The sequence below is a fragment of the Pelodiscus sinensis genome, chromosome 4 (assembly GCF_049634645.1).
Source record: "Pelodiscus sinensis isolate JC-2024 chromosome 4, ASM4963464v1, whole genome shotgun sequence".
NCBI lineage: Eukaryota > Metazoa > Chordata > Testudines > Trionychidae > Pelodiscus > Pelodiscus sinensis.
Window position 1 is genome coordinate 24,910,946 of NC_134714.1, and position 13,201 is coordinate 24,924,146.

Here is a 13,201-nt window from a genome sequence, read left to right on the forward strand (position 1 = left end):
GAACTGAGGTACACAGGCAGGAATGAGGGCTGTTAACTGGCTATCCCATTAATACTCAGTTTCTTTATCTATGAAAACTGCCCACAGGCCCCACAACTGAGGGTGGGGAATATCTCTAGCTTTGGTTACAGACTGGTGGGAAAATCTAGCAAGTGGCTAAGTCAGCAAGACCTCTGAGTTGTGCAGTGTGTATATCCAAGAAAACCAAGAGGGAGAAGAAAGTGAGACTGTTACGAACCCCACCACACAGAATGTAGCATTACTTGTGTGTGTAAACAATGTCTGCTTGTTAGGACAATAAATAGATTAACCTGTCTGTGGGTGGGTGGCTATGTGCTGCTTCAGTAGTGTGACCGTGGCTATAAAAGGGTAAGGGGGAAATAAAGGGAAGAAGCATAAGAGAGAAACAAGAGCAGTAACGTCTTGGGTTACTGCAGAGAGATGGGAGCTGTAGAAATAGCTTAAGATAGCTAGCTAGGACTCAGCTGTAACAGCTCCCCAACCCATATGGCCATGTTAGCCCTGGCTAATCTCCTCCAGTCACAAGACTTCTACTGCCACCTCTATGCTGACAGCCTGAGTTTTCCCTCCACACTGACCTTTTGCCCTCCATCCGGTCTCATATCTCTGATTATCTCCCTCCCTCTTATCTCATCTTGCATAGCCTGCTGCTGGATGACATTCAACTCCTCATCTTTCCTTCTTGGCCCCTCCTTCCCTGTTCTCCCACTGTTGGCAATTTCACCACCCTTCCTGCTAAGCAGGGCTTCAGTCTTGGGGTTATCTCTGACTCCTTCCACTTCTCTCCTCCACAGATTGTGGCTGTCAGTAAATCTTGCCAGTTTTTCCTCAACAACATTCTGCAGATCTAGCCATTCCTCCTGCCGTGACCTGGTGACCTCTCATCCTGATTATTACAGCCACCTCTTCTTGGACCTCCGTAGCACTCACTCCAGCCTGCAGAGCCACGTTGAGTTTATCTACAATATTTATATGGTCCCCATTACCATATAAATACTGTATCTGAGCACCTCATTATCTTTAAATATATTTACCTTCCCAACACCCCTGTGAAGTAGACCAATGGTATTATCCCCATTTCACAGGTGGGGAACTAGGGCAGAGAAAGACTAAGTGAATTGACCATGGTCATACTAGAAATCTGTGGCATTGTGGGGAATTGATTCCTGATGTCCCAAGTCCCAAGTTAGATTCCTAACCACATCATTCTTCCTCCCCAAACTCTGGCTAAATCTAACTTCTCTTCACATTCCTGCACTAGCTTTCCCTCTTTCCCTATGAAATTCATGCTGCTTCTCACCTTCATAAATCTATGCAACTGGATCCCCATCTTCCTTTCCATTCTTATCTCCTCTGATTTCTCTCCTTGATGACTTCACTCGGTCAAGCTTGGTGCCCCATTCTTGTTTTTCCTCCACTCCCATCTTTGTGCCTTCTTCTATGCGGCTTCCTGGCTTTGAAATGCCCTTTTCAGTGTTATGTTCACAGTACACAGAGAAGGTAGATACAAACATATACATTGCTTATTCTGCAGGGCTGCAACATAACACGACTTTATTTCTTAAAATCCAGAACTGTAACCGCAAGAACCAAAACCAGGCAGAGGCAAAGCAGGTTGCTTCCAAAGACAGCAAGTCATAGGTCACCTCACCTTGCTCTAGCCTGTCTCTTTCCAGATTGATTCAGATCAGAGCCCTCTACGGGGGCCCCTAGCTTGCATTTCAAGTAGGACTAGGAAACCCCTTTCACTTGATAGCTTGTAATAAGTAATGCAGTTTTCAATACACCACATTTATCACAGCTCTTCATATTTACATGGTCTCCTCAAAACCATCCTGAAGACTCACTTTGTGAACGTCTAAGACCTGCCACTCTTTGCTACTCATTCACATTGCTTTTAGTGCCCTGCTTTCCTCTTTCCTGCATTTCTACATTCTCCACTTACTTTATGAGCTTTTTTGGTTGAGGATTTCGTCTGTAAAGGGGCTTCCCCATTGACTCTGCCTTACAAATAACAGTTGTTAACACCAAGCCTAACCTGAGAATCAGTGATCATATTTGTCTTGGGAAGGAGGCTGTCCCAATGAGAGGCTGGGCAGAAGTGGAATAGTCTTATAGTGGAAAAGAATCCATTTTGCTTCCTCTTGTGGAGACCTTTAATCTACTGTGGTCAGAAAGCCATGTTTATATTTCCAGGGTGATAATGAAGATTCCTCTTGTAATTATTAGCAGGTTTATATGTTAATAGCTTGCAGGGTGCATGGTGTTACTGTGTTCTAGCCAAGGGAAGTTTTGGGAGGGATTTATGGCCTCACTGTCCCAATTTCTTTTGCTTTTAGTTGTCATGAGATTAAGATCTAGATCACAGTCAGAAGAAGAGTGGTGTTTTTAGGTCACAGATTAGAACAGGTCTGGGCAAAATATGATCGGTGGGCTGAATCAGGCCCACCTAGACATAGGATCCAGCCCACAGATGCTGCGGAGAGCCCCAGGCGGTCTCCCACCTTGCCTCGCCCCACCCACACTCCACGCAGAAATGCAGCTGTGCCGTGGTTTTTCTTTAAAAGCTGAGAGTCTGGAGGGGAGGGGGGAAGCTTTAGGAGCTGCTTCAGCCCCCAGCACAATTCCATTGGCTGGTTTCTGGCCAGAAACTGGCCAATGGAAGATGCCTGTTTCAATAACAGGTAGCCATGAAGCATAAGGGGCTGCAGCTTGTGCTAGGGGAAGAGCAGCCAGGGAGGCTGATTTAGGAACCACTGCTGGCTGGTAAGTCTCCTGGCAGAGCCTACCTCTGGTACCCAGGCCTTCCCTTCCCCATCCCTCTGCCTCCCACTCCTGCCCCCTACTCCACATTCCCAGATCCAGCATCTCAATCCTCTGTCCCAGATCACAGTCCCTTCCTGCCCTAGCATACAACCCAAATCCCTGCACCCCCTCTTTTACCCCAATTCCCTGTCCTAGGTCACAATCCAACTCCCACTCCAGTCTAGTGCCCTGGGTCACAACTGCCTCCTTTACTCAAACTCCTTCCCTTACCCCAAGCTCCCTTCTGCACCCAACCTCCATCCCAGACCCTGCATCTCTTCCATTAATATCCTGGAAGAGTGCAACCCTTGACCATTTTCCGAATTCTTGGAGTGGCCGCCTATTAAAATTATTTCCCACCCTGGGTTAGAAGAATGAAACATGTATATATTGATGCATTTGGCCTTTAGTGAAGACTGATTCTGCAAGCTTCCAAGAGTATTTAAGCACTCATCCAAGATCCCAGTGAATACTCTTTGTTGGCAGCTCTGGATTAAGTGAACTAGTCACTTGCATCCCCTTCTCCCTCTTTATCGTTTATTGTTAAAAGGGTTGGTTTGAGAGCCCTGAAGACCTAAGTTCTCTGTTTAGTTATACAACATTCACAACCTAGGTGGGAGAAATGAATTTTCCCCTTATCTTCAAACTGAGCTTCAACCCTTCCCTGGAGGGATCTGTTCCAGAATGCCACAGTAGCCTCATCTCCATGATCTTGCAACCTATTCATTCTCTCTTGAGATTTCCCACAAAGGTGCTGGTTCTAATGCTAGTTTCTCTGAGGCATTTATCTATCCAATAGAAAGCGATGTGTGACCAGCAACTCATGTCACAAAGGCCTTAGAACAACCATCATAGGTAGATGGCTTTAACTGGGCCAAATTCAGTTTCTGTATGTGATCATTTTTTAAAAATAAAAACAAAACACTTGAAAAAAGAGAAACATGGCAAGCGGGGGCTTGCAGTCGAAATGCATGAAAGATGAGAACAATCCACTCGCCTCTGTTTGGTATAAATGATGATGGGAATAGACATTGTTTTTTTTAATCTTAGAGAAAGATGGTAATGAAGACCCACATGTATTGTATGGGTGAAGCATTCCTGTGATGGTGCTACACATCACTCTGTCATCCTCATTTATTTTCAAAGTCCAACAGAATAATCATTCTTTGTGTTTCCTAAGGGATGAGAAGACTAAATATGAGTGTGTCAATGGATTCATTGTTGGTTTCTCTGAGTATTACAGTGCAAATACACACGTAGGATATTGTATCTTGTTCTAGTCAAGAAAGAGACCTTGAAAAGGAAAGCTTATATAAAAATGCTTATAATGCTGTTTGCATACTTGAATTTTTAGGAAAGTAGCTATTTTTGTATCTGTTCCAGTGGAATCCTAAACACAGTTGAACTGGACAGCGTATTTTGGAAATAATCCCTACCAGCATCAAGTTGGCACATCTGTTTATCTTGAGGTTACCTTCCAATCCTTCTTATATTGAAGATGGGTATTTGAAGAACATTTGAAAATGTTGCCAAGAGACCAATAAAAACTGATGCCAACTATTATTGTAATGCCAGATACTCTATACCTTCTTAGTAAAAGTCAGGAAGTGCCTGAAAGTTATCAGTTTTGCAAAGTTTTCTCTATGGCAGAGTTGGAAAACTCTTTTGGCCTTATCTAATGCACAGAAGTTGCACCAGTTAAACTAAAATTGTTTCTTGGACTGATTTGACTAAATGGTTACAAGTCCCTATGTACACTTAAATTGGTTGACACTTGATTTATATGAATTAAGCTACAAAAGAGTCAACCGAGGTGTGCCTACATAGGGTTTTGCACTGGTTTAATGATACCTGTTTTAAGAATGGCTTTAGTTAAAATGATGTAGCTTTTGTTTGCTGATAAAGCTTTTGTCTTTGTGTATGGCTGGAGAAGGGTTAGGTCTGAGGGAGTATTGGTGCAGTTTTGAACTATGTAGATATTTTCTTTTCTCATTTAAAGAGCTCAGTGTTAAAAATACTGAAAAGTATGTTTTTCCTGACTGTTTCAACAGGGCCCGGCTCGTATGACTCCTGATCTTGCTTCCTCGTCTGTGGCAGGATATGTCCCTGTGGGTCAGAAACCAGAGGCTGTGGTACATGCTATGAAGGTAGGTCTGCATTCGGTCCATATGTTGCATTGCTTCTGCGTACACCTGTAAAAGCATCATCTGGCATTTCCCTCATGATGGAACCCCGCTAATCAGAGACAGAAGAGAATTATTCAGACAGATTATTGCAGCCATACCACCTCAACCATTACCATACCCGCTGAGCAAGGTCAAACCTGGCCAGCTTTTGGTTAAGAGACCTTCAAGGAAAAGTCACTATACTACAAGGGCTACATCTACACTGGCATGATTTTCCGGAAATGCTTTTAACGGAAAAGTTTTCCGTTAAAAGCATTTGCGGAAAAAAGTGTCTAGATTGGCACGGACGCTTTTCCGCAACAGCACTTTTTGCGGAAAAGCATCCGTGACCAATCTAGACGCGTTTTTGCGCAAAAAAGCCCCGATCGCCATTTTCGCAATCGGGGCTTTTTTGCGCAAAACAAATCTGAGCTGTCTACACTGGCCCTTTTGTGCAAAAGTTTTGCGCAAAAGGGACTTTTGCCCGAACGGGAGCACCATAGTATTTCCGCAAAAAGCACTGATTTCTTACAGTAGGAAGTCAGTGCTTTTGCGGAAATTCAAGCAGCCAGTGTAGACAGCTGGCAAGTTTTTCCAGAAAAGCGGCTGATTTTCCGGAAAAACTGGCCAGTCTAGACACAGCCCAAGTTGTTTACCTTTTGAGTTCATCAGTCCTGACTGAACCAATGCCCCAAGGTGGCTTTAGGAAGCATTGGGTGCCATTTCAGTATGAGATACATACTGACAGTCTTGAGCATTTTTAATCATTGAAAATCCTGTGGCAGTTCTCATATAGGGAGCATTGTTTCTAATTATGTAACAAACCATGGCTTTATACGCACCTGATTTGTCCTGGGGGTAAAAATAGAACCCTGCCACTTGAGGTAAAGAAGAACTATAACTGGGTGGGGTTTGGTAGCAAGTGATAAAGTCAATAGGACCAGCCTTTAAAAGAAGAAATGTACTTGACATGTACTAAGCTGGGTTGGTAACATTTTCCCCATCATCCGGAATGTCTAAGATCAATAGAAATTCTAGTTTGAGGGTGTGGTACAATGAACATGCACACAGATCATATAGCTGCCTGTGGGAATCAAGACCAGAGCCTCCTGCACTAAAAACTAAAAGGCCTTTTATATTTAAGTAGGTTGTACAGGTGCTGGTATTACCCACAAGAGGGAGACTTGACCACTCACACTGCAGTCCCATTCTGCCTGTACCTTTTCTCATGCAGTTTCTGGATAAGGTGACATTCTTTGTTTCCTGTCCTCAGGACTGTTGACTGGGAAGGGGAAAAGGCCACTTGCCTCGCAGCCAGTATTTCCTGTAAGCTTACATTTAGGTGGCCACCCAAGAGAGATTCAGGTGCCGACTAGTGATTAGCAGAACACCCACAGCCACTCAAAGAGGGCAGCATGTGTTTCTACTGGTGGTGCACATCTGCACGTGTATCGGTGCACATAACATTTATTCTGTGCCTAATGGGAAAAAAATAGAGGGAACAGACCTGCATATCCTAAATAATTAAAAGAGCCAGGGGCTCCAGGCCCTTTAAATCACCACCGGAACCCCACACAACGTTGCCTGGGAGATGCTGATGACTGACTGGAGAAGGCGCAGCATGGTCCAGGTAGTGCTGAGGGTTGGCTGCTCCTAGCCCTGAGCCTTCCATCTGAGGCCTTGCCTCTTCTGGGGGGCCTGAAGCTGAGCCTCTCTCCCCACTCCCTAGGGTCTCCTGGGCCCGGTGACATCTGTTGGCAGACCTGCCTATCCTAAATGATTCTGTGCTGTTGACAGTTGCCAGGCTCCACCCCACACTGAGGCTGCATTTCAGCTGTGGATGAAAGTATTCCTGTATACAAATGTGTGTGTGTGACAGAGAGTGAGACAGAGGGAGAGAGATACAAACACTATGGACCAGATGTTTAGATAGTGTGTGTTGATTTATAGCAGCTGGGACTTTAGTTGGGTGTTCGTGGCATGTATATTTGTAAGCGTCTTTGGAGTCAGAACCACAGCTGATGTCAATCACTGTAGCTCCATTCACAGAGGTGAAATGCCTGTGCCATAGTATGTGTTGCAGAACCACATGATAAATGAATTTAAGATGCACCTTTGACCTCCTTACCTGCCCACTGTTCATCAATCCAGCTCTGCTAGGACTTTCCCTAATATTCCAAACTACTGATCTGTTTCATTGTGGTAGGGGTTAGGGAGAAGGACAGTTTCTGGATAAATGGCTCTGGAGCCATTTGGGGCTTTAAAGGTTAAAACTCTTGAACGCCATTTAAAAGCCAGTTCCATTGAAAACAAAGAAATAAGCTCTGTAGAGTCTTAGCACCACATGAACTTGGGAATGTAATTTAAATTGAAATTCAAAGGAGAATATTTACTATATTTTCTATTTAAACTCATGTATCTGGAAGATCGCTGACTGATAGAATCAGACATTGGATTCTACATGGAAGTTTTAATTAATCTACTCCAAAATTGCCCTGGATATTTACAGCCAGTGTTTACTTTATAGCAAGATATTTCTGGGTGATCTGCATTGAGATTTGATTGTACAGGTTGTGTTGCTTTCCCAAGCGGGGAGCTGGAGGCATACTGAATTCCAAACAAGCTTGTTCAAAGTGTGAGTCCATCTGAATCTGTAATTAAACAATTCCATCCTTTTTAATAGAAAAATTGAAATTTTATTTGTCAGGCAGGACTGTCTTTCACATGCTCCATTAAAAATCCTGAGAATAATTAGGTAAAATTAATGCTCATGCACAAATTCCACTGGTCCCAGATATAATGGTTAAACTAGTGATTGGTGCTTTTTAAAAAGTAGGTTAAGAGCCCTAAGAGAATGACCTATTTTTATAACCGAAACATTTCACATACAGCAGGATTTCTCTACTTGAACAACCAATGAATAATCTAGGCAAGTATTCTGTTTCTATCAGTGGTCAGTGCTGGATGCTTCAAGAGTGAAATCCATCCTTGTAATGCATATAACCCTGAAGTTCATTTGTGTGGTTACACCTATGCACATACAGCAGGTATATTTGTATGTGTATTTCTTTAACATAAGAGAGAGGCTACCTGGTATGTGGTTTAAACACCATATTGCTAGGTTTCTGAGCTGGCCACACTAGTATAAGTAACAAAGCTATGAAAGAGTTATGTAGGTCATCCCAAACACATGTAAGTAAAATAAGTACTTACTGTCCAACCATGCTGTGCTTTTATTCATGTAACAGATTTGATAGAAAAAAGCTATTTAAAAATGTTTTAGTGTGTTTGTAATAGGCTGATGCTGTTTTTGTCTCCACCTATAAAGGCAGGTAGGTGGCCTTAATACCCCAATTATCTATACATCAGAGAACAGGAAAAACTCTTTTTAGCAACTTCTAAGCATTGCCCTAAAATCAGGTGTTTATAAAGAAAAATAATGTGACTTTAAAAATACATTGTATTTTTTACTTGAGGCAATAAGTCAAGAAAATGAGTTACAAGTAGCTTCAGATATCCCACTTGTCGCAGAGCCTCCTGCTAATTTTTGTGCTTTTACAATTGCATTTTCCTATTTGAAAATGCTTTTCTCACTCTTGTTGGTGTGTAAAAGGCCCACCAGCACAACAGGAGAAAATGAAAGGCCTCCAATCCTGCAAATTTTTACGCATGTGAATAGCTGCATGACTATCCGAATTAAACTGATTACATTTACACAGGAGGAGAGGGTGTCCCCTGCCTTGAGGAGTTTACATTGGAAAGTCTGGTCTGGTTCACAAAGGTTTTTTTGTGCCAATTTAACTTGGGTAGGAGTGTGATTTGTTTACAGGTATAGTTAAAGCAGTAAAACCCTTAATGTGGATTCGCATATAATAGAATCTTATACTAGTACAATTTATTCGTGTACATTTGTGAGACTAAGCTACACTGATGTGAGCATCTTTACCTGGTAGAAATGCATTCATGATACTTTAACTATATCAGTTTCAAATCCACATAGGTAGGGTCCTTACCAAATTCATGGTTTATTTTGGTCAATTTCATGGTCAGAGGATTTTAAAAATTGTAAATTTCCTGATTTCAGATATTTAAATCTGAAATGTCATGGTGTTGTAATTCTAAGGGTCCTGACCCCAAAAAGGAGATATGGAAGCATTTACAGTAATGCTGACCCTTACTTCTGAGCTGCTGCAGGTGCAGCGCTGCCTTCAGAGCTGGGCAGCTAGAGAGTAGCAGCTGCTGGCCAGGAGTCCAACTCTGAAGGCAGAGCTGCCTTCAGCAGCAGAGCAGAAATAAGGATGGGATGGGAGGGTATTGCCACCCTTACTTCTATGCTGCTGCTATCAAGGCATCAACTTCAGAGCTGGGTGCCTGGCAAAAAGCCACTGCTCTCCAGCTACCCAACCCTAAAGCCAGTGCAGAAGTAAGAGTGGCAATACTGTGACCCCCTTTAAATAACTTTGTGATCTTCCTTTTGGGTCAGGACCCCCAATTTGAGAAATGCTTGTCTACAGTGTTCCCGCTCCAATTTTTTCCATTCATGAGTGGAATAAATTTTTTTCATCACCAACAGAAACACAGACTACTACCAGCTTTGGGCGGCTGTGGCCCAAGCACTCAGGGTACAGGAAATACTGCAGGTCTCCTCCGTGAAATCTGGGTAGTATAAGGTAAAAGCACACCAAAGATGAGATTTCGTGGTGTGAGGGAGAGACCAGATTTCACAGTCCATGACATGTTTTTCATGGCCATGAATTTGGCAGGGCTCTCAACATAGGTAAAGTGGGAGTAGAGAAGTGCCATGGCTCTACTCCTATCCCTCATAATCCATTGAAGGACATTAATCTCTTTGTGGGAGCAACAGTTAATAGAATTGGGGATGTGGCAAACCACATCATTGTAAAACCTACCTACTGTTCTTGTAGAAGATGCAATTGATGTTTGAGAAATATAATACCTTGTCAATCTGTTTATTTGTAGGTTCTTGAAGTCCATGAAAATTTGGACAGGCAAATGCAAGATAACTATGAAGAAGACCTGAGTGAAAAGGAGAAAGCAATTGTTCGTGAAATGTGCAATGTAATAACTCTTTGTAGTATTTTAGATGTTTTGTAATACATTACCTGGTAGCATCTGTTCTGTGTGAGCCTTGTTTGGTTGTGTTGTTTGAAACCCACAGAGAAATTCAATCATAAGGAAAACTAAATTGAAGCTCTGCTGAATTCCATATGGGCAGGAGTCAAGTGTCAAATACCTGAACACTTAATGTGATGTATTTGCCCAGAAGAAACTTAGGGTTGAGCTGGCTTAAAGGATACAGGCACACCCGCTCATTTCCTGGGAGAGAGTGGCTTATCCTATTAGGGCTGACTGGCAGTTATGCAACTGTCTTTACCTGGCTCAGGGGTTTCAAATTTCAGCCCCATGTAATGATCTTGATTAGTAAGCAGAGGTCCCCTTAATGTCCCTGAAAATTACATGGTTGATTAAAAGCATTGTTTGGTCCTTGTGCCTTAATTTATATATTCTATGACTTAATTTAAAGTCATAGAAATTGAGTGATGTTGCATCCTCAATCTATAATCTTATATCCGAATTAGAATCCTCTTGTTTGACTCCATTAGGGGTGATCATGTGATTTTTTGAACTCGCTAACGTGTGTGGTCTAGCAACCACATTGTAAACAAAGGTTGCCACGTATTGTAAACTGAGCATTTATGCCAGACTTTGCTCTGTCTGAGGTGTGGTGGCTGCTGCTGATTTAATACCAGGCAAAATGATCTAATAAGAAAAGTGACTTGGGTACACACTGCGGATGAAAAGTGAGCTGTAAAAATGTTGCTCAATCTGAGCATATTTCAGAGGGTTTTCTGCTTGACAGCGCAATGGTTCCCACAGCAGGGACCCCCATAGACCATTCTCTTTGAAATACATTTTGCAGGTCAAAATATCAGTGGGACCTTTTTGGTGCATGAGGATTGCAGAGGAAGCAAAACTCTGTACAATTTCTGCATAGGTTGGTGATGATGGTGCGCCAAACCACTGAAATGGAAAATGGTGCAGAAATGTGATGCAATTTTATTTATGGAAAATATGCACGTATTATTTTGGAGAGTAATTTTTTACAAAGGTGTTGTTGGGCAGGAAGACTGAAACTGTTCAGTGTTGATTTTCTTCCTTTTCCCACTAAAAGAAGGAACAAATTGAAAGGGCTAGCCCAAATTTACCCCTACATAACCTCATCCTGTTAAAAAAAGAAGCCTTCTAAATTCCTGAATAGACCAGTGTTACAGTTGCAGAACATGAAGTGCTTCACTTTAAGGCCCAAGAATTATAGATAAATCCCTGCACTGAACAACAGTGAGCACCTCATTATTGCAGTTTTTTTAAAATGCCACTTTCTTTTAGCAGAACAACAAATGGCTAGAGCCCTGCAAATTTGCAGATGCGGATATCTGCAGTTCATTTTGTGGCTATGGAGACAGATACACACTTTGTATCTAGAACCCTGCAAATTTGCAGCTATTAGCTTTATATGCACAAGTATCCTCCTTTGCGGATGTGAATATCTGCCACTCATGTTTGTGGATACAGATGCGGCTACAGATACAAATTTTGTTTCTGTGTTGGACTGTACAGATGGAATGTGGTAACTTTAGGATTGCCTCTCAGCACACTGCGGGGTGAATACTGGATAATTTTATTTGTGTAAACTGAGAAGTGATTCTTCTCAGAAATTTTGTTGTTTATTGTCACTTCTTACCCTCTCTTCCCATTTTCCTTGCAAGAGTCCTACTTTGCCCAGTGGGCTGCTTTGTGTTAGCCATGCATAACATCTGCTTTTAAAGGGCATAGTATCTAGGGATGTAAAAGATTAACCGGTAATCCTCATCCTTAATGGGTGAGACTTAGGGTACGTCTAGACTACAGGGTTTTGTCGACAGAAGTTTTGTCAACAGATACTGTCGACAAAGCGCGTCTAGACTACATTCAGTTCTGTCGACAAAGCAAGCTGCTTTGTCGACAAAACCCTGTAGTCTAGACACAACCCTACATGCAATAACACCTTCTGTCGACAGAAGGCGTTATGCCTCGTAAAATGAGGTTTACAGTGTCGACAAAACTGCTGAGTTCTGTCGACGTTATGTCGACAGAACTCAGTGGTAGTGTAGACGCAGGTATAGTTTTGTCGACAAAAGTCCACTTTTGTCGACAAAACTCTATAGTCTAGACACACCCTTACTGTTTCCAGTTAACGAGTAGGGGATGGAGCAGCTCCCTACCCACGCTAGACAGGGGGCTGTTCCAGCCCCACAGGGCCCGCCAGAGCAGTTCCCATCCATGGTGGACCCGGACACCCCCCCCATATGCCTGCCGTATGTTACATGCTGGCTCCCACTCTCAGGGAGTCTTTGCCACAGGCTCTGCAGTATAAAGGTTTATACTGCAGAGCCCACAGTGTGTGTAACTGCTATGATTTTTAGTGGTTACTTTTTTAACCGCATTTTTACATCCCTAATAGTATCTGAACAGGGGAGGATAGCAATCGAAAGCGAATATCACTGTATAAGAATGGCAGTGGTTTATCTAGCATTGAACTTAGCTTCTGAACCTAATGTATTAGTTTATATCATTATCTAAGGCATAACTAGTTCTAATTTCAAGAGGGATAATCAGATGAACACGTCAAATCCGTTTAAATGATATTTGGTGTATAAGTGCCATCTACTGGTCATTTGTAGAACTTCAACTCTACTATACAAATTTACCTATTGCAACTTCCAGACTCACCAAATGCAATCTTTCCTCCCTGTTTCTCACAGGTTGTCTGGCGAAAGTTGGGTGATGCAGCAAGTTCCAAACCATCCATCAGGCAACACCTTTCAGGAAACCAGTTCAAGGGTCCATTGTAGGCACATCTCTTGAAAAACTAGAAGCAACTCTGTAAAGAATCAGAGAGAGTGTGTCCTGTTTCTAGCAGCAAGTTGGATTTTTTTGTAACTGTCTATAGTGTAAATATGACAGCTAAAGGCTTAGCCTCCAGGTTATGTTCTGGATCCAATGTTAAATGGGTTAACCATCCTATAATCTCAGACTTGTGTCACTTGTACTGTAGTGCAAACCCGCTTTGTTGTATGGTCTCTATGTAGAATTACCTAACAAGAAAATTTCTAGGAGGAAAAATTAAACCCTAACCTGTGGAGAAGTTA

The 13,201-nt window shown here is 42.4% G+C and overlaps 1 protein-coding gene across 3 annotated transcripts in view; it reads left to right on the forward strand.

Annotated features, from left to right (window-relative positions):
* Nucleotides 1-13,201, forward strand: part of CCDC85C (coiled-coil domain containing 85C) — a 152,380-nt gene extending 139,179 nt beyond the window's left edge. For all 3 annotated transcript variants that reach the window (XM_075926598.1, XM_006123769.4, XM_006123768.4), the window contains 3 exons: nt 4,878-4,973; nt 9,972-10,070; nt 12,815-13,201. In XM_075926598.1, the coding sequence (XP_075782713.1) occupies nt 4,878-4,973; nt 9,972-10,070; nt 12,815-12,904 (285 nt within the window). In that variant the 3' untranslated portion in view covers nt 12,905-13,201. The remainder of the gene's footprint in view (nt 1-4,877; nt 4,974-9,971; nt 10,071-12,814) is intronic.